At 41.8% G+C, this 19,695-nt stretch overlaps 4 protein-coding genes across 4 annotated transcripts in view; 2 read left to right on the top strand and 2 right to left on the bottom strand.

Moving 5' to 3' along the window:
* Positions 1-16: 16 nt before the first annotated feature.
* Positions 17-3,547, bottom strand: tmx2a (thioredoxin-related transmembrane protein 2a; the record flags this gene model as incomplete). Its single annotated transcript, XM_064954766.1, is given in 4 exon segments — positions 17-3,050; positions 3,168-3,183; positions 3,185-3,286; positions 3,486-3,547. Coding segments are annotated over 4 exon segments (351 nt in total), but the record flags the coding sequence as incomplete, so codon positions are not given.
* A 3,305-nt stretch (positions 3,548-6,852) lies between these two features.
* si:dkey-6i22.5 (polyamine-modulated factor 1) lies at positions 6,853-8,346 on the top strand. Its single transcript, XM_064954765.1, has 5 exons — positions 6,853-7,180; positions 7,286-7,391; positions 7,466-7,566; positions 7,764-7,959; positions 8,110-8,346. The coding sequence occupies exons 1-5, from the start codon at positions 6,948-6,950 to the stop codon at positions 8,185-8,187; spliced, it is 714 nt and encodes a 237-aa protein (XP_064810837.1). The 5' UTR covers positions 6,853-6,947; the 3' UTR covers positions 8,188-8,346.
* A 126-nt stretch (positions 8,347-8,472) lies between these two features.
* On the top strand, positions 8,473-16,717 carry med19a (mediator complex subunit 19a). The gene is made up of 6 exons (XM_064954764.1): positions 8,473-8,834; positions 9,510-9,632; positions 10,015-10,148; positions 10,768-10,864; positions 10,946-11,040; positions 11,194-16,717. The coding sequence occupies exons 1-6, from the start codon at positions 8,615-8,617 to the stop codon at positions 11,257-11,259; spliced, it is 735 nt and encodes a 244-aa protein (XP_064810836.1). The 5' UTR covers positions 8,473-8,614; the 3' UTR covers positions 11,260-16,717.
* Positions 16,718-16,978: 261 nt separating this feature from the next.
* Positions 16,979-19,695, bottom strand: part of slc43a1a (solute carrier family 43 member 1a) — a 41,140-nt gene continuing 38,423 nt past the window's right edge. Inside the window, exon 15 of the mRNA XM_064954763.1 lies at positions 16,979-19,613. Coding sequence (XP_064810835.1) covers positions 19,422-19,613 — 192 coding nt within the window. The 3' untranslated portion in view covers positions 16,979-19,421. The remainder of the gene's footprint in view (positions 19,614-19,695) is intronic.

The following is a 19,695-nucleotide window of genomic DNA, read 5'->3' as shown; positions in this document are numbered from 1 at the left end:
GAGAGTATGGCAGGGGTCTGGGAGGATAAAAGTTTTATTTCACTTTTGGCAGAACATATTATACCAACTGTCAGTTTGACTCCATACTTTGGTGTGAAATGTGACCCAAAAGGCATCAGAACATGAAAGTAAAAGTAAAACAAACTCACTGCAGTCACAGTAAAACTGTTATGGATGAATGGGTGAGAAGGCGGTGTAAAGCATTTTCGCTTCAATAATTTAAGGCATTGATAATTGGGAAGGTTAGATGTTTCCATTGAGATACTTTTGTATATATGGTGTATGTGGACACCCCTTCAAATTTGTGTATTTGGCTAGTTGCCCGTTGCTGAGCGGTGTTTAAAATCGAGCACACAACCATGCAATCTCCGTAGACAAACATTGGTACTAGAATGGCCTTACTGAAGAGCTCAGTGACTTTTTATGTGGCACTGTCATAGGATGCCTCCTTTCCAACAAGTCAGTTTGTTGAATTTCTGTCCTGCGAGAGCTGCCCCGGTCAATTGTAAGTGCTGATATTGTGAAGTGGAAACATCTAGGAGCAACAACGGCTCAGCCGCCAAGTGGTAGGCCACACAAGTCCACAGAACGGTACTGGCGAGTGCTGAAGCGTGTAAAAATCGTCTGTTCTCGGTTGCAACACTCCACTCACTACCGAGTTCCAAACTTCCTCTGGAAGCAATGTCAGCACAAGAACTGTTCGTTGGGAGCTTCATAAATGGGTTTCTATGGCCAAGCAGCTGCACACAAGCCTAAGCTCACCATGCACAATTGGACTCTGGAGCAGTGGAAATGCGTTCTCTGGAGTGATAAATCACGCTTCACCATCTGGCAGTCGGACGGACGAACCTGGGTTTGGGGATGCCAGGAGAACGCTCCCTGCCTGAATGCATACTGACAACTGTAAAGTTTGGTGGAGGAATAATGGTCTGGGGCTGTTTTTCATGGTTCGGGCTAGGCCCCTTAGTTCCAGTGAAAAGGAAATCTTAACACTACAGCATACAATGACATTCAAGATGATTCTGTCCTTTATGGCAACAGTTTGGGGAAGCTTCTTTCATGTTTCAGCATGACAATGCCCCTGTGCACAAAGCGACTTCCATACAGGAATGGTTTGTCGAGATCAGTGTGGAAGAACTTGACTGGCCTGCATAGAGCCCTGACTTCAACCTAGGGCTGGGCGATATATAGTTTTTTCTATATATTTGAGTTTATGTTTTAGCCTTGATATGGAAAATGCCTGTATTACAAGAATCGAGGTTCTGTTATAATGTTGTAACGTTTCACAAATGCAGCATCTCACTGTCTCTTCTCTGTCAGCCCAATGTCGAATCATGTCCCAATTGCGTGACAACACGTGCACAGAGGTTATCCACCAATCACAACCTTTCACAAATTGTAACCACGCCAGAGAAGTGTAGCGGGGTAAGAGTTCCATACTTCCCCGATCATCATACGGGTGAAGTAATAGCCCAGGGTCTCAAAGACTCTTTGGCATTAAGACAAGTGTGCATGACAACTGACATCGGGAGCAACATGAAAAAAGCATTGCGCTTAAACAACTGGACCCGCCTGCAGTGCTTTGGGCACAGGCTTCACCTCGCCATCGGTAAGTCTGACATTGTAGAATTAAAGTGCATTCAAAAAAAGTTATGTTCAGGCCAGCTGTAGGCTAATGTGTTAGTAGTTGTGTCATTCTGCCAATCCAATAGCAAATAACCACAGGCTGTTTTAATTATAACAACAAATTAACTAAATTAACAAATGTTAATTCAAAATGTGTATATATAAATATATAATCGAACAGCTAGTAGTCAAACATTCCTAAACAATAGATGTGTTGGTGTGTTCATTTGTTTTGCACAAATAGGCCTTGATGCCTTGTATATTAATTTTAATTAAGAAAATTAAATTAAGAATTATGTCTGGACCTTTTTTAATTTGTTTAGAGAAAAACAAGAACTTGAGATATATAATACATATATCGTGAATTGTCCAAACCTCTCAAAAGAAATGGAGATATTACTTTTGGGCCATATCACCCAGCCCTACTTCAACCCCATCGAACACCTTTGGGATGAATTTGAACGCCGACTGCGAGCCAGGCCTAATCGCCCAACGTCAGTACCCGACCTCACTAATGCTCTTGTGGCTGAATGGAAGGAACTCCCCGCAGCAACGTTCCAACATCAAGTGGAAAGCCTATGCAGAGTAGTGGAGGCTGTTATAACCCTAGTCAACCCTCGTCTGCTGCCGCAGAGACTGTGTTTGTCTATTGTTGTGACTTTGATGAAGATCGGATCAAATGTTATGACCAATTTATGCAGAAATCCAGATAATTCCAAAGGGTTCACATACTTTTTCTTGCCACTGTACATATTACCTTGACTAACCAGTGCCCCCACACATTGACTCTACTGGTACCCCTTGTATATAGCCTCGCTATTGCTATTTTACTGATGCTGTTTTAATTGTGTTATTTATACTTTTTTTAACTTAAGGTTTTTCCTTAACTTCTTGTTGGTCAAGGGCTTGTAAGTAAGCATTTCACTGTAAGGTCTACACCTGTTGTATTCGGTGCATGTGACAAATAACATTTAATTTGATAGCAGCAAAGGGGGACCAACTCCAATTTTAATGCCCATGACTTAGGATTGAGATGTTTCAACGAGCGGGTGTCCACATACTTTTGGCCATGTAGTGTAGCTCATTCTGTCCCTTTTGGTTTGCGTGCAGCAGCTTTTCCACAAGCCCAAGCTCGTGAATTAACTTGAATCCTGGTCGTCTGGTAATACAACCAGTGATAACTGACAGCGATTGTGTGACGAGCAGTGAACTGTGTGCAGTAGAACAATCCAGTCTGTGTTGTCCCTTCGCCACTACTGGTCTTTCTTGCTCTCTGCTGGGGTGTCTGGTTCAGGTTGGCGCTCTTCGCTGCCCTCGTCTGGTAGTGAGGGGTTCTGGTCCTCTCCTTTCACACCACGACCCTTCTTTATCTTCTTCGATGCCTCGAAGAGCTCGTTCGGGTTGAAGTCACGTATGATGTTTTCCTAAATGTGAATGAGGCACACGGTTATGTGAGTGGGGACCTAAAGCCATTTCCACACTTCATCAAGTCACGCACACACAAGCCCGCACACAGACCGATGATTCCCCACAACACATACCTCGCTGAAAGTCCAGGAACTTATTGTCCACCATTGGACGCCTCATGACCTCCCGCCCTGACTGGAAAAGCACCAATGAAGGGAGCTGCTTGGCCAGAGAGGAGGTGCTAACCTTGTACCTGTAGAAAAATACAGGCAGCACACTGCAGAAATACAATTCAGGCTGTGGAAATAAGCAGTTCCTTATTGTCTTAAATTTAGACAGACTGACATGCAGTCTAGGGTCTTAGAATCTAAATTTAAAAAATGTACTGGAGCATTCTCGTGAAAACAAAGTTTGTCAGAAACACTTCCAATGTCCATAAGGGAAAGTCTTACCTCTGAGCTACCTCTCCGTACCGGCCAGCATCTATCTTCCCAAACCTAAGTCCAGTACAGTGTCATGACGTTGGCCTGGGGGTAGGTTTATGACAGTCATAAATACATCTTCAACCCTTTTTCCTCTCTCTTCCCTACTGATGTTACATTTGCAAACCCCTTGGTTAACATAGAGATTCTGGGAACATCAGAAGGTGGGGGGAAATTAACTATATTCTGGTAATCCGACCAATTGAACATACGCGGTGGTACTTAATGAATATGATGTCAGCTCGGTTGTCATCTGAGACATTCTCATCAATGATAAGATGACAAACTCTACAGTGGAAAGTCTACACATCAGAGTTATCAGATTCACATGGAATTGTTGTTCAATTTAAATGTTTGAATATGAAATTATTTGTGATGGGATGAAATGTGATTTTAGCTTCTAAAATGTGAGATTTGGGTTTTCATAAGGTTAGGGCTCTGCTCAATCAGTGGCCCGCCCCTGTGAAGGGACATGGCCTATAAAACTTTTCAAACACGCCCTCCTCTCCCTTCCTATATAAAGCCTTAACGACAATATAACCTCCTGTTCCGAGGATGTGAGGATGACGGTCAGATGTCAGAATGGTTCAGATAATAACTACAGAACGAAGCCAACATCAGCGTGAGCTTTGGTTGCGAATGGTATGAACTTTGAACTCTTATTCACTACGGAAGTGATACCTCCTAGCCGTTGAGTTAGCAACAGCAGCTACAAACGAGGGTTGGGAAGGAACAGACAGAGTATTCCGTCTATCACACAACGACGTTACTACAACGTATACAATTGACAACCAGAGACATTCTTCAAAGGACTCGGTTTGGCAACACGGCCTTCCATCTACCACCAACCTACTGAAGCGCAGCTCAGAGTAAATATTTATTGCATTTTCCTTTTCCAAATGGGCGGTAATTTAGAATGCATAAGATACTGTATTTACGATAGCACAGCTTCGCCCTTTGTTCTTCAGTCTTCCCGCTCTTTCACTCAAGCCCAGCCCTTTTCTTTTGTGTAACAAGCTGTCATGTCTGTTCCTACCGCTAGGGATGTTTTCCTTTGACGTAATTTGTAATCAAGTTATGATTAATTATGTGTATGTGTAATTCTGTGTTGATTAGTTAGGTATTTGGTAAATAAATAATTGAACCCAATTTTGCATTGCTGATTCAACTTGTTAGCCAGGGTTCGTGCAGATAACCAAGAATTTACAACTTTCAGATGAGACTGAATTAAGGTGACGATTAATATTGACTGCTATTGATGTAAAATATTACTAGGTCTTTCAGAGTTTATTCGGAAGATAACAGCTCTATAAATATTATTTTGTGATGCCCCGACTCTCTAGTTAATTACATTTACGTGATTAGCTCAATCAGGTAATATTAATTACGGAGAAATTATTTTATAGAATAGCATGTCATATCACTTAATCTGGCATCGCCAAAGACAACAGTTATACCTGAAAAACTGAGGAGAACAGGAGACAGCCATGTTTAGTTAAAACAACAACATTAGAGAAGTGTGTTTCACTGGGATAAGGGTAGAGGAGGGGGTAAATGTACACAGACAAGAGGAGATGGAGAGGGAGGAAGCAAATAAGTGAGACAGAGGTCAGCGAAGGACTGACACTCAGGAGCCCAGTTAGCATAGAACTCAACGATCCACGTCACGCGAGTATTATGATTAAACTCCTCATGTCCAATGGGATTAGACCAGTTTGCATTAGATTACCTATAATAGATCACTGGAATAGTAGTCTGGTTCCCAGGTGGGTGTCTTCTGCAACTAAAAGTACCATCATTAGCCTGGCAGGCAGGGCTACTAGAGCAGTAGAACATGGTTTAGTAACATTTCAACTGTTGTAAATAACATCTAATGCTCATTTATAGTCAGTAATACTGTAATGACAGTCAGCTAACTAGGATCAACAGTCTACAGTATGTTGTCTAATCTTCATGGCTGTCACGTCTCAAGGCTTGGATTACCACACTTACGTCTATGGTCTTTTCACTGAAGTACTTGATGTACTCTGGGCCCATGTAGAGTGGTGGTTTGCAGGTCATGACGAATGCCGTGATAGGATAGGAAACAGCAACATTTTTAGTATATGATACTGTAGAATAGATACACTGAACACAAATATAAATGCAATATGTAAAGTAAACATGATTCATGAGCAGAAATCATTTTCCATACGCACAAAAAGCTTATTTCTCTCAAATGTTTTGCACAAATTTGTTTACATTGCTTGTTAGTAAGCATTTCTTCTTGGCCAATATAATCTTCCATCTGACAGGTGTGGCATATCAAGAAGCTGATTGAACAGCATGATCATTACATAGGTGCATCTTGTGCTGGGGACAATAAAAGGACACTTTAAAATGTGCAATACCACAGATACCACAGATGTCTCAAGTTCTGAGGGAGCATGCAATTGGCAGGCTGACTGCAGGATATTCCACCAGAGCTGTTGCCAGATAATTTAATATACATTTCTCTACCATAAACTGCCTCCAATGTCTCTTTAGAGAATTGGCAGTACGTCCAACCGGCCTCACAACTGCAGACCATGGGTGGGCCTTGTGGGAAAAACTAATTCTGATTGGCTGGACTTTGCTCCCTAGTGGGTGGGCCTGGCTGCCAAGTGGGTGAGCCTATGCCCTCCAAGGCCCACCCATAGCTGCACCCCTGTTCAGTCATGTGAAATCCATAGATTACGGCCTATGAATTTATTTAAATTGACTGAAATTGTAAACATATGAGAGATTTTCAGTGACAACAATGGGCTCACACCTGCCACCTGGCCAAACCGGTGTCATTCATTCAGAATTTACTGTCTCTCCTGTTCTTCATCATGACAATCGCACCGAGAAACATAAGAATATTCACTTCTCTCTGTAAGACAGGCCCCACAATATTACATACAAAGTATTGTAAAATAAATATTTACAGTAACACCACAACCCAGAAGATTTAGCGCAATAGCGCTGCCACGCTACCCTGATACTGACCAAGTCAACGTCGCATGGGTTCCGGTCCTCCCGTTCAGTGTTCAGGTTTTCGCAAAGTCCCAGACACTTCCTAAGTATGATGAAAGCAGTGGACATCAATGAAGACAATATGTAACAAGGCTTGAAGAGCCATTTGTATATTTGAGGTAAGTGGTCAAAGAAAGCAATAACTTCGGTGATCAACCCCGTGTTCGCGCCTCATGCAACATAGAGAAGAGAACGAAAGGAGTTTAAGGAAAATGACAGTTGATGCAGAAAAAGCTCAACCAAAGTGAATGTACGTAACATAGAATACCTATCTGCGCGTGCGTACAATCACACAGTAACTTTTTGTACATGTTGGCGTTCCGTAGATGGGCGTTTCTTGTAAGGTTTCTAGCGCTTTGGCGGGTACCGTAAAAAAAAAAAAAAAAAAAGTTGAACATGGAAGAAGCTGGTGAAACATCTCAGGAGGAAATTCGTCACAAAGGTGCTAAAAGTTCAGGAGATAATGTGGAGGATCAGTCTAGTAATGCAACAGGAGATGTTTCGTCTCCGTCGTCGGGTCATGGAAATGATTCTCGCCGGTCAGACGGAGCCGAGCCCCGGAGGAACAGGCTATTGCTGTTCAACAAAGTAATGGAGAAGAGCCTACAGAAGTTTATATCCGATGCAAGGTTAGTAGTTCGTGAATGATACATTTGGCTATATATTACGTTGAGCTGAACAATGTTGCACCCTTGGGATACTAGACAGCTAAATCTGTCTGAACCTGTCGTCAGTTTTCACAGATTTGCCCACACGTTCCATCCGTTCTACAAGAAGAACCCACAGGTGACAGAGAACATCCACAAGCAGTTCATAAAAGACCTACAGAGGACTATACAGGTTGGTCACCATCCCTTAAGTACGCTTCATATGAGGGAATATTAGAATTTTGACTGTGTGTGGCACTTATACAGGATGACATCAATAAACTGATCGAAGAGGGGGAGCTACAGTGCAAACTGGATGAGCTGAATAAACTGGAAGAAGCTGCTAAGGACAGCCAAGACCCTGCATGGTTAGTCACTGTCACCATCAAAGAGGATGTTGGTCTCTTTGTTTGTGTCTGTATGCTGCTGTGCCTAGTGTCTTCCTCCATCTTGGATTGTCCTGTATGCCATTACATCCATTTGTGTATTCACCTTGTAAGATCTGACCTTTAGATCAGTGTCCAGGGCCACTTCTGTTCACCCTACTCCTCTTCATGTCCGCCAGGCGTCCCAGTGGAGTGCCTGAGCAGGACCTGTGTAGTTTTGTGACACCATACTACCTGCAGCAGGAGGCTTACCTGCGGAGCAAGCTGAAGAAGATTCTGCAGGAGAATGCTGTGCTGGCTCAGAGGGTGCAGGCAGGCAGGGAGGGCATCGCTCAGACCGAACAGCGCATCGCAACAGCTGTGGACGAGTGGAAGGTGAGCAAGATGGAGAATCACTGCATTGGGGGGAGGCACAGAGCTGTACAAGCCCTCTAACCTGTATATGGAATGAGTCAGTGTCAGTTTTGGCTTTGGTTTAGCAATATTATGTTTTCATTGTTTCTTTCTTTCTTCCTGCATCTCTAGGCACCTGCACAGACAGCTTTTGCCGAGTTCCAAGCGCTCTCTTCCTCCCTCTGCCCTCCTGCGACCTTTGATGTTTAACCCTGAGTAATGACCTGTTCTAAAGCAGAATGGATTTGACCAATTTGAATCATAACTCTAACTGTGCATTTTTGTAAGGAGTATACCAGTTATTTTATTCCAATGTCTGCCTTGTGCTTTTTGTTATTAAATAAACTCAATAAAAAAACGCAACACAAACGCATTGCTTTCATTTAGTAGCTTCAGTACATCATTCAAATATACAAGATTAACTTTTGAAACGAACACTTTCATATCAGGGCCATCGTCAATACAATTTAACCTGCAAATATATTGCTCGTATTACGGTACTACGCCGACTATGCCACAAAGAAGTCGAGAGAAGTTGTTGTCAGACAATCGTGGCTCAATGTGTACAAAACTAAAAGTATAGCGGAGGAAATCTATGTCTTTAAAAATATATATATATTAGATACTTGCAATAGACATGACGGAAATGTTTTCAAATCTGTATGGGCAAAATGAAGCTCAGGGACCACCTGGATCATCGTCTTTGGGATTCGGACCGGGAAAACCACCACCGCCTCTGCCGCCAAATCAAGTCACAATGGCGGCTCAGATGCCACCTCAGCACGGGGATGAGGGGCCTGCTCTACGGAAGCCGGGAGCAATGAACGAACCTTATTATTTACTGCGAGAGCTACCAGGTAAAGTTAACATTTCAGTGGAGGCAGTACGTAATATGTTTATTCATACTTGAGTGGAATATTATTATTTGCTACCTTATGTTATTTTCTAATATTAACTAACGTGTGGTAGCTAGTTACTAGTCCATTCAATAGACTGTAATGATCTGAAACGGGGGGCCGGCTGTAAACAGTTTACTCCGTTGGGTTCTCTTGAGCAGGGTTTCCCATTCTCGGTCCTGGGTCCCCTCTTGGGTGCACGTTTTGGTTTTTGCCTTAGCACGACACAACTGATTCAAATAACAAAAACATCATCAAACGTTTATTATTTGATTCAGCTGTGTAGTGCTCAGGCAAAAACTAAAACGTGCACCCAAGGGGTGACCCAGGACCGAGTTTGGGAAACCCTGCTCGAGAGCAAGCTGGTTACTGACTAGTTAGCCCAGTGGGTAGTATATTAATTGATGGTGCATTCTGTAGGCCTAGCCCAAGTGTGTGCTGTGGTCAGTATGGAATGTAATCTAATTTCTCTAGCAGATAGTGTTATCTTTTCTTTATCAATTTTTAGGTGCACTTCCTAGTTTCTACATTAGCCATAACAAGTTACTCACTCTGGACTGTTGAATGGGACATTGACGTCTGTATGGATCTTGTTATTGTATTGACAGTGTCTTATCCTTTGTGTTTGCTCCACAGTGGGCAATGAGCTGACGGGCAACACCAACCTAATCACCCATTACAACCTGGAACACGCCTACAACAAGTTCTGTGGCAAGAAGGTTAAGGAGAAGCTCAGCAACTTCCTGCCAGAGTTACCAGGTGAACTACACACACAGCACAGTTGCGCTGTTTACTTTGTGTGTGTTTTTGTCTGTGCATGTCAGTGATTTTCTGTGGACCCATCACACTGAGTATTCCCATACCTCACACACTTGCCTCTTCTCCATCTCTCCTGTCTCTATGTAATCAGTGTCTCCGTTTTCACTTCTCTTCTGTGCAGCAGGTAGCCTAGTGGTTAGAGCATTGGGCCAGCAACTGAAAGGTCACTGGTTCAAATCCCTGAGGAGACATGGTGTTTAATATGCCCTTGAAGAAGTCACTTAATCCTAATTTGCTCAAGGGACGCCATACTACTACAGCTGACTCCCATTTCACTGCACCTATCCAGTCTTTGAAAATATAACTTTTGTTTTTTCTCTAGGTATGATAGACTGTCCTGGCACCCAGGATGGTAGTTCGTTGCGCTCTCTGATAGAGAAGCCTCCAGTGTGTGGCAACTCCTTCAGCCCTCTGACCGGAGCCAGCCTCACCGGCTTCAGACTACACACCGGACCTGTAAACACACACACAAGCACGCACACACACACACACACACACACACACACACAGAGAGTAACTGATTACAGGTAATCTGATTACAGGTAATCTGTTACTTTACCAGACTATTTAAAAAAAATATATATATATATTATAGATACTTTTGAAAAACTAGATTACTTCTTGGACTACTTTTAAATTCAGAAAGAATGTTTGGGAAAAAATAAATTCACACCTTCCTGTTTTCTCAGAGATATTCAATTGAGCATTGAAAAAAGACACGGGTTTAAGTTTGTTCCACCTGAGTCTGACCACAAGTCAGATACCACAATGGTGAAACACGAAATGCATTTGATGGATCCTTTTTGTCTTCTTCTAATACTTCTTAATTTAAGGGGAAAGTCATCCAAAAGTAACTTAAAATAATCTGATTACGTTATTGAGTTTAGGTAATCGAACAGTTCCATTACTGATTACAAATTTGTGCATTTAACTGGAATGGATTATGTTTAGAAAGTAACCTACCCAACACAGCTCACACATTCTAGGGAACTTTATTAATCAACATTTGGCTGTATAATTTCTGTACTGCTAACGAAGATGTGAAGATGGTATAAACTCCGTGTTTGTGTTCCAGCTACCAGAGCAGTACAGACTGATGCACATACAGCCCCCAAAGAAGAAGAGCAAAAACAAGCACAAACACCACCGACCACAAGATCCCATACCACAAGGTAACACACACACACACACACACACACACATGTACTGACACCATCCCACATCCTTTGAAACCCTTCCTTGTGTTTTTACAGAAACCCCGTCAGACTCTGACCCCAAGAAGAAGAAGAAAAAGAGGGATGACGACCCCGATCGCAAGAAGAAAAAGAAGGACAAGAAAAAGAAGAAGGTAAGACTTACTGTCCTGACCCACTATCCACCTCTTTCACTGACATTTGGAATAAGGAGGCATAGGGGTTAGGAGGGAGGGGATTGATTTAGAGCTGAAGCCAATGGCTATGGGTTGGGACCTTTTCTATAGTGTTTGTGCCTCTTCTTGCAGAACCGCCACAGTCCGGACCACCCTGGCTTGGCTGGCTCTCAGCCCAACAGCAACAGCCTCCGATAGACCAGCCAGACACGGTGTGTGTGTGAGGAGCAGCGTGTGAGTGTGTTTGAAGGGAATCAGGATCTGTTTGTGAGAATGTATGCAGACACGAGAGATTATGCATTTGTGAGAGAGGGATACGCAAATGTCTGTTTGTACAGTATGTGAGTTTGTGAGAAAGTGTGTGGGTGGGTGGCAGATTGGATGTGAGCATGGTAAAGTAATGTTGTTACAGTATGACAGACAGAAGGTCACTGATGTTCTGACTGAGTACAGTGCCTTCGGAAAGTATTCAAACCCCTTGACCTTTTCCACATTTTGTTACGTTAGTCTTATTCTAAAAGTGATTAAATAGTTTTTTCCCCTCATCAATCTACACACAATACCCCATAATGACAAGGCAAAAACAGGTTTTTAGACATGTTTGATAATTTACAGTACCAGTCAAACGTTTTATTAGAGGTCGACCGATTATGATTTTTTCAACGCTGATACCGATTATTGGAGGACCAAAAAAAGCCTATAGCGCTTAATTGGCCAATTTTCACATTTTTATTTATTTATTTGTAATAATGACAATTACAACAATACTGAATGAACACTTATTTTAACTTAATATAATACATCAATAAAATCAATTTGGCCTCAAATAATATTTAGGCTCTCTATACGATTTGTATTTCATATACCTTTGACTATTGGATGTTCTTATAGGCACTTTAGTATTGCCAGTGTAACAGTATAGCTTCCGTCCCTCTCCTCGCTCCTACCTGGGCTCGAACCAGGAACACATCAACAACAGCCACCCTCGAAGCAGCGTTACCCATGCAGAGCAAGGGGAACAACTACTCCAAGTCTCAGAGCGAGTGATGTTTGAAACGCTATTAGCGCGCACCCCGCTAACTAGCTAGCCATTTCACATCGGTTACACCAGCCAAATCTCGGGAGTTGATAGGCTTGAAGTCATAAACAGAGCAATGCTTGAAACATTGCAAAGAGCTGCTGGCAAAACGCATGAAATTGCTGTTTGAATGAATGCTTACGAGCCTGCTGGTGCCTACCATCGCTCAGTCAGACTGCTCTATCAAATCATATACTTATTTATAACATAATAACACACACAAATACGAGCCTTAGGTCATTCATATGGTCGACTCCGGAAACTATCATCTCAAACAAAACGTTTATTCTTTCAGTGAAAGACAAAATACGTAACGGTTCTATCTATTGGGTGGCATCCATAAGTCTAAATATTCCTGTTTACATTGCACAACCTTCAATGTTATATCATAATTACGTAAAATTCTGGCAAATTAGGCGGCCCAAACTGTTGCATATACACTGACTCTGCGTGTAATGAACGCAAGAGAAGTGACACAATTTCACCTGGTTAATATTGCCTGCTAACCTGGATTTCTTTTAGCAAAATATGCAGGTTTAAAAATATATACTTCTGTGTATTGATTTTTAGAAAGGCATTGATGTTTATGGTTAGGTACATGTTGGAGCAACGACAGTCCTTTTTTTCACGAATGTGCACCGCATCGATTATATGCAACACAGGACACTAGATAAACTAGTAATATCATCAACCATGTGTAGTTAACTAGTGATTATGATTGATTGATTTTTATAAGATGAGTTTAATGCTAGCTAGCAACTTACCTTGGCTTCTTACTGCATTCGCGTAACAGGCAGGCCCCTCGTGGAGTGCAATGAGAGGCAGGTGGTTAGAGCGTTGGACTAGTTAACAGGAAGGTTGCAAGATTGAATCCTCGAGCTGACAAGGTAAAAATCTGTCGTTCTGCCCCTGAACAAGGCAGGTAACCCACCGTTCCTAGGCCCATTGAAAATAAAAATGTGTTATTAACCGACTTGTCTAGTTAAATAAAGGTGTAAAAAAAACAACAACATTTAAATCCGATTTCCAATTGTTATGAAAACTTGTAATCGGCCATTCCGATTAATCGGTCGACCACTCGTTTGGACACCTACTCATTCAAGAGTTTTTATTTTTACTGTTTTCTACATTGTAGAATAATGGTGAAGACATCAAAACTATGAAATAACACACATGAATAATGTAGTAACCAAAAAAGTGTTACTACATTTTGTATTTGATATTTTTCAAAGTAGCCACCCTTTGCCTTGATGACAGCTTTGTACACTCTTGGCATTCTCTCAACCAGCTTCACCTGGAATGCTTTTCCAACCGTCTTGAAGGAGTTAATGCATATTCTGCTGAGTTCTAGTTGGCTGCTTTTCTTTCACTCTGTGGTCCAGCTCATCCTAAACCATCTCAATTGAGTTAAGGTTGAGTGATTGTTGAGGCCAGGTCATCTGATGCATCACTCCTTTTTGGTCAAATAGCCCTTATGCAGCCTGTGTTTTGGGTAATTGTCCTGTTGAAAAAGAAATGATAGTCCCACAAAGCGTAAACCAGATGGGATGGCGTATCGCTGCAGAATGCTGTGGTAGCCTTGCTGGTTAAGTGTGCCTTGAATTGTAAATATATCACAGACAGTGTCACCAGAAAAGCACCATCACACCACCTCCTCCATGCTTCATGTGGGAACCACACATGCAGAGATAATTCGTTCACCTACTGCGTCTCACGAAGACACAGCGGTTAGAACCAAAAATCTCAAATTTACACATCAGACTAAAGGACAGATTTTCATAGGTCCAATGTTCATTGTTTGTGTTTCTTGGCCCAAGCAAGTCTCTTCTTATTGGTGTCCTTTTTTAGTAGTGGTTTCTTTGCAGCAATTCGACCATAAAGGCCTGATTCACAGTCTCCTCTGAATAGTTGATTTTGTGATGTCTGTTACTTGAACTCTTATTTGGGCTACAATTTCTGAGACTGGAAACTCTAATGAACTTATCTTCTGCAGCAGAGGTAACTCTGGGTCTTCCATTCCTGTGGCGGTCCTCATGAGAGCCTGCTTCATCATAGCGCTTGATGGTTTTTGAGACTGCACTTGAAGAAACCTTAGCGGTCCGTGAAATGTTCCGGGTTACACTGACATTCATGTCTTAAAGTAATGATGGACTGTTGTTTTTCTTTGCTTATTTGAGCTATTCTTGACATAATATATTTACTATTTAGTAAAAGACCAAGTCCATATCTTCTGTACTCCACCCCTAACTTGTCACAACACAACTGATTGGCTCAAACGCATTAAGAAGGAAAGAAATTCCACAAATTAACTTTGAACAAGGCACACCTGTTAATTGAAATGCATTCCAGGTGACTACCTCATGAAGCTGGTTGAGAGAATGCCAAAAGTGGGCAGAGTGGTCATCAAGGCAAAGGGTAGCTACTTTGAAGAATCTCAAATATAAAATACATTTTGATTTGTTTAACACTTCTTTTGGTTACTACATGATTCCATATGTGTTATTTCATAGTTTTGATGTACTCACTATTATTCTACAATGTAAAGAATAAAGAAAAACCGTTGAATGAGTAGCTGTGTCCAAACTTTTAACTTGTACTGGCTGTCTCCAGTCAACCTGGTCATGCTGTTGCTCTAGTTTAAGTTATTCTGCCAGCGGCAGAATCCTGACATGTTCACCGGACGTGCTACCTTGTCCCGGACCTGTTCTTTTCGACTCCACCACACCTGCTTTCTCGACGTCTGAATGCTCGGCTATGAAAAGTTAACTGACATTTACTCATGAGGTACTGACCTGTAACCATTGTGATTATTATTTGTCCCTAATGGTCATCTATTAACGTTTGTTCTTCAAGATGGTCAGTCTGGCCTCAAATGGACCCGGCCACCTCTTAGAGCCTGGTTCCTTCCTCTAGGTTTCTTCCTTGGTTCCTGCCTTTCTAGGGAGTTTTTCCTAGCCACTGTAATTCTACATCTGCATTGCTTGCTGTTTGGGGGTTTAGGCTGGGTTTCTATGTAGCACTTTGTGACATCTGCTGATGTAAAAAGAGCTTTATAAATATATTTGATTACTGTATACAAAATGAATGGGAATATTACATTTACATAAGTATTCAGACAATTTACACAATACTTCAATGCACCTTTTGGCAGCGATTATAGCATTGATTCTTCTTGGGTATGACACTACAAGCTTGGCATCCCTGTATTTGGGGAGTTTCTCCCATTCTTCTCTGCAGATCATCTTAAGCTCTGTCAGGTTGGATGGAGGGCTTTGCTGCACTGCAATTTTCAGGTCTCTCTAAAGATGGTCGATCGGGTTCAAGTCCGGGTTCTGGCTGGGCCACTCAAGGACATTCAGAGATTTGGACCGATGCCACTCCTGTGTTGTCTTGGCTGTGTGCTTAGGATCGTTGTCCTGTTGGAAGGTGAACATTTGCCTCCAGTCTGAGTACCTGAGTGATGTGGAGCAGGTTTTCATCAAGGATCTCTCTGTACTTTGCTCCGTTCATCTTTGCCTCGATTCTGAATAGTCTCCCAGTCCCTGCCACTGAAAAACAACTCCACAGCATCATGCTGCCACCATGCTTCACCGTAGAGATGGTGCCAAGTTTCCTAAAGATGTGACACATTCAGGCCAAAGAGTTCATTTGTGGTTTCATCAGACCAGAGAATCTGGTTTTTCATGGTCCGAGTCACCTTTAGTTGCCTTTTGACAAACTCCAGCTGGCTGTCATGTGCCTTTTTACTGAGGAGTGACTTCCATCTGGTCACTACCATAAAGGCCTGGTTGGTGGAGTGCTGCAGAGATGGTTGTCCTCCTAGAAGGTTCTCCCATCTCCACAGAGGAACTCTAGAGCTGTCAGAGTGGCCATCGGGTTCTTGGTCACCTCCAGGACCAAGGCCCTTCTTGCCCAATTGCTGTTTGGCCAGCTCTAGGTTGTGTTGGTTCCAAACGTCTTCCTTTTAAGGATGGAGGGCACTGTGTAGTTGGGGACCTTCAATGATGCAGACATTTTTTTTGGTACCCTTCACCAGATCTATGCGTTGACACAATCCTGTCTCGGAGCTCTACTGACAATTCATTAGATCTCATGGCTTGGTTTTTGCTCTGACATGCACTGTCAACTGTGGGACCTTTATATAGACAGGTGTTTACCTTTCTCAACCATGTCCAATCAATTGAATTTACCACAGGTGGACTCCAGTCAAGTCGTAGAAACAGCTCGAGGATGATCAATGGAAACAACAGGATGCACCTGAGCTCAATTTTGAGTCTCATAGCATAGGTTCTGAATACTTACTTGCATAAGGTATTTGTTTTTTGTTTTAAATACATTTGCAAACATTTCTAAAAACCCGTTTTCACGTCATTATGGGGTATTGTGTGTAGATTGCTGAGGATTTTTTTATTTGATTTAATCAATTTTAGATTAAGGCTGTAACGCAACTTAATGTGGAAAAACTCAAGGGGTCTGAATACTTTCCAAAGGCACTGTATATGATGAGTGTCCTTTTTTTCATTTGTTTGGGATATTTTCTGACTACAAATTATATTCCAATAAACTTTTATTATTGTCCGTGCTGCGTTGCTCCTCTTTCTGTTGTATGGTCTTCTCCCCCATGCCTGAAAGGTTGTCTTGAGTGACATGCTGATTCAGTCTTGGGCATATGGTCTCTCATCCAGCTAAAGTGTGACTAGCGAAGTCGTGGTCAGGAAAATGCAGCGTCATGTGTTTGCAATCTGAAAACATCAATTCAACATTTTAATTTATATATGAATATTCTGCCAAGTACTCATGTTAGACTGTCAGGAATATCAACGGGCAGTCACAGGACAGTTTCCTACATATTTGTTTATTTATTTGATGAGACTTAGCTCCCAGATGAGAGATGGCAGAAAAAAATTGCATATCACTTCTGACACAACAAAGCTATAGAAGGAGCGTGATAGGGAGGGGATACAATACATTTCATCGTTATATCAGCTACATGCCCCTGAGGAAAAGTGCTGTACACTTAAAAAACATGGCTTTGCAGCCTATAGAAGTAGAAAGCCTCACACATTCTTTTTCTATGTTGTAGCCACCCTCGACATGGCGTTTGGTTTCCCAGGTGAAGTTTGGTACAGTCTGTCGCTGTGGTTTTACATTCAATTCTATGGCAGGTACAAAAACATATTTCAATCCCCCCTTTGTCACTATATGGTAATGATTGACATTAACAGATGCATAATACAAACGCCTCAAGATTTATATTGAGAACTTGTCTTTTAACATGAGACTGTGTTGTTACACATCTCTATGTGGAGCATTACACATTTGCATGAGAAAAAAAATCTTCGCCCGACTTACACGGAGTGTACAAAACATTAGGAACACCTTCCTTAGAGTGAGTTGCACATCCCCCTTTTGCCCTCCGAACAGGCTCAATTCGCAAGCATTCCACAGGGATAATGGCCCATTGTTGACTTCAATGCTTCCCACAATTGTATCAAGTTGGTTAGATGTCCTTTGGGTGGTGGACCATTCTTGATTCACACGGGAAACTGTTGTGCAGTGTTGCACTTCTTGACACAAACCGGTGAGCCTGGCACCTATTACCATACCCCGTTCAAAAGCACTTAAATATCTTTGCTTGCGCATTCACCCTCAATGGCACACACAATCTTTGTCTCAAGGCACAAATACTTATTTTACTTCTTTTACTTCTCCCCTTCATCTACACTGACTGAAGTGGATTTAACAGGTGACATAGCTTTCACCTAGACACCGTCATGGAAAGTGTTCTTAATGTTTTGTACACTCTACACTAACCGGGTAGAGAACACAGAAAGCATACATAATCAGAATAGCAGTTATAATCATGGCATTACAATGAAAACATTGGGTAATAACAACAATCCCCTTTTTAACACGTCTGAATATAAAAGGTACAAACAGACTGTAAATACATAGTTTTACACAAGTTAATTCCTGGTCACAAAGCTGTAGAAGTATTTGACACATTGGATACATTATCATTTGCATCTGTCTACTTTTCAAAATCAGTCTCAGCTTTGGGTGTCAAGTGTGACACTGTTTTCATGTTTTAAAACAAAATCTTGAAATGCGAGTACAGTGGAGAATGACCAATTTAACTCCACTTCGTCAATCCTTAAACAATCTAGGCATAGAATTAGGCACAGAATCTACGTTGTCTTTTGTCTGTATACGTTTATATTGTTTGAAAAATAAAACTAATCAAAACATCTACATATTACATGGCTAATGAGTGATACATTGACCAATGAAAAGACAAATCTACACACACGGTACACTCTCACACAGGCACACAAATGGGTCTTGGTTGTAGAGAGACGGTTAGGGAATAGAAGAGGTAGTTAGTGTCTCTACAGTCAGTCTGTCTGTGAAAGAGAGTGAGCACATGTGTGTGTCTGTATGCATGTTATTTTATGCGATAAGAAAAATATGATTGCAATACAAAAAGCAATGGCATAATATTTGGTAGAACAAACTGTAGCATTCTTCCTGACTAGGTGTCTGATTTCACCCAAGCCTCGTAGTACAACCTTAACTATGCTATTCACATTTTCTTACATGTCATTTTGATACATCCTTCGTCTGTGACACTCAGCATATTTGATTTACCGAAACAGAAACACTGTCGTTGTTTTGTTTCAGTAGAAGCTGCACAATTCATATCTGAATATCATTCTTTGGTGTCATGTGTTCTTTGTCAACATGGATTGAGAAATATTAAAGGAGTAACATGCCCCTGAAGCGTCCTTCAAGTACCATAGAAGTCTTGGACTAGCCACACAGCAAATAAATCAACAACAAAAAAAATCTGATAACTTATCAAGACATTCCAATTCAAGCAACTCCATTGACTAGTATTTGACTTCAAGTCCTGACATGTTAGTGGATCATGGTTGGAAGTTCTATGGTTTAGGGCTCTATTCCATCTGCATCTCTGAAGGGCTAGAAAAGTCATGGTCATTTCCGATTGAGCCGACATACGCAGCGTTTACCGTGAATGCAGTCTCCGCCAACGTGGGCACATTGCCTTTAAATTTAATTTGGGCTTAAGCGTTGAACTTCCACGATACAGATTGAATAAAGCCACGAGGCAACAAAAACAGCAATAATGCTAACAATGCAAAAAAATAACATTTACTTGACGATATTGTGGTTAGTGATTGGGTGGATAATATGAACATTGATACAAATAATCCTACAGTTCCCAAAATCCTTAGCATTGCTTCAGAACCACTTCCTACGCTTACTGGATGCTGTGACCATTGCTATGGTGTTTGAGGCCGTTGATCTCTGAGTGGTTGAGAGCCTCTCTCTCCTGGCCAGTGGCATTCTTGTCCTGAGCCTCCTTCTCCTGGATCAAGTGTCTGCGATGGTAGAAAAGGTATCCAGGCAACAAGAAGCCAGCCAATGAGAAGAGGATCATGCCCAGATTGATCTGATAAAGGGACAGAGATATGGGAAGTTAGACAAGTGAGGGGTTACAAAGTCTTGTACCGTATGGGTAACTGCACCGGAAA

The sequence above is a fragment of the Oncorhynchus masou genome, chromosome 32 (assembly GCF_036934945.1).
Source record: "Oncorhynchus masou masou isolate Uvic2021 chromosome 32, UVic_Omas_1.1, whole genome shotgun sequence".
Lineage (NCBI taxonomy): Eukaryota > Metazoa > Chordata > Actinopteri > Salmoniformes > Salmonidae > Oncorhynchus > Oncorhynchus masou.
Note: the sequence above shows the minus strand (reverse complement) of the source record. Positions and strands in the feature narration are given on the sequence as shown.

Excerpts from the sequence above, each read along its gene's own strand:
- si:dkey-6i22.5 (XM_064954765.1), top strand. The coding sequence starts at position 6,948 with ATGGAAGAAGCTGGTGAAACATCTCAGGAGGAAATTCGTCACAAAGGT. Across the intron at positions 7,181-7,285 it reads AAGTTTATATCCGATGCAAG|TTTTCACAGATTTGCCCACA; the intron begins GTTAGTAGTTCG and ends ACCTGTCGTCAG. Across the intron at positions 7,392-7,465 it reads ACCTACAGAGGACTATACAG|GATGACATCAATAAACTGAT; the intron begins GTTGGTCACCAT and ends GCACTTATACAG.
- med19a (XM_064954764.1), top strand. The coding sequence starts at position 8,615 with ATGACGGAAATGTTTTCAAATCTGTATGGGCAAAATGAAGCTCAGGGA. Across the intron at positions 9,633-10,014 it reads CTTCCTGCCAGAGTTACCAG|GTATGATAGACTGTCCTGGC; the intron begins GTGAACTACACA and ends TTTTTTCTCTAG. Across the intron at positions 10,149-10,767 it reads TCAGACTACACACCGGACCT|CTACCAGAGCAGTACAGACT; the intron begins GTAAACACACAC and ends TTTGTGTTCCAG.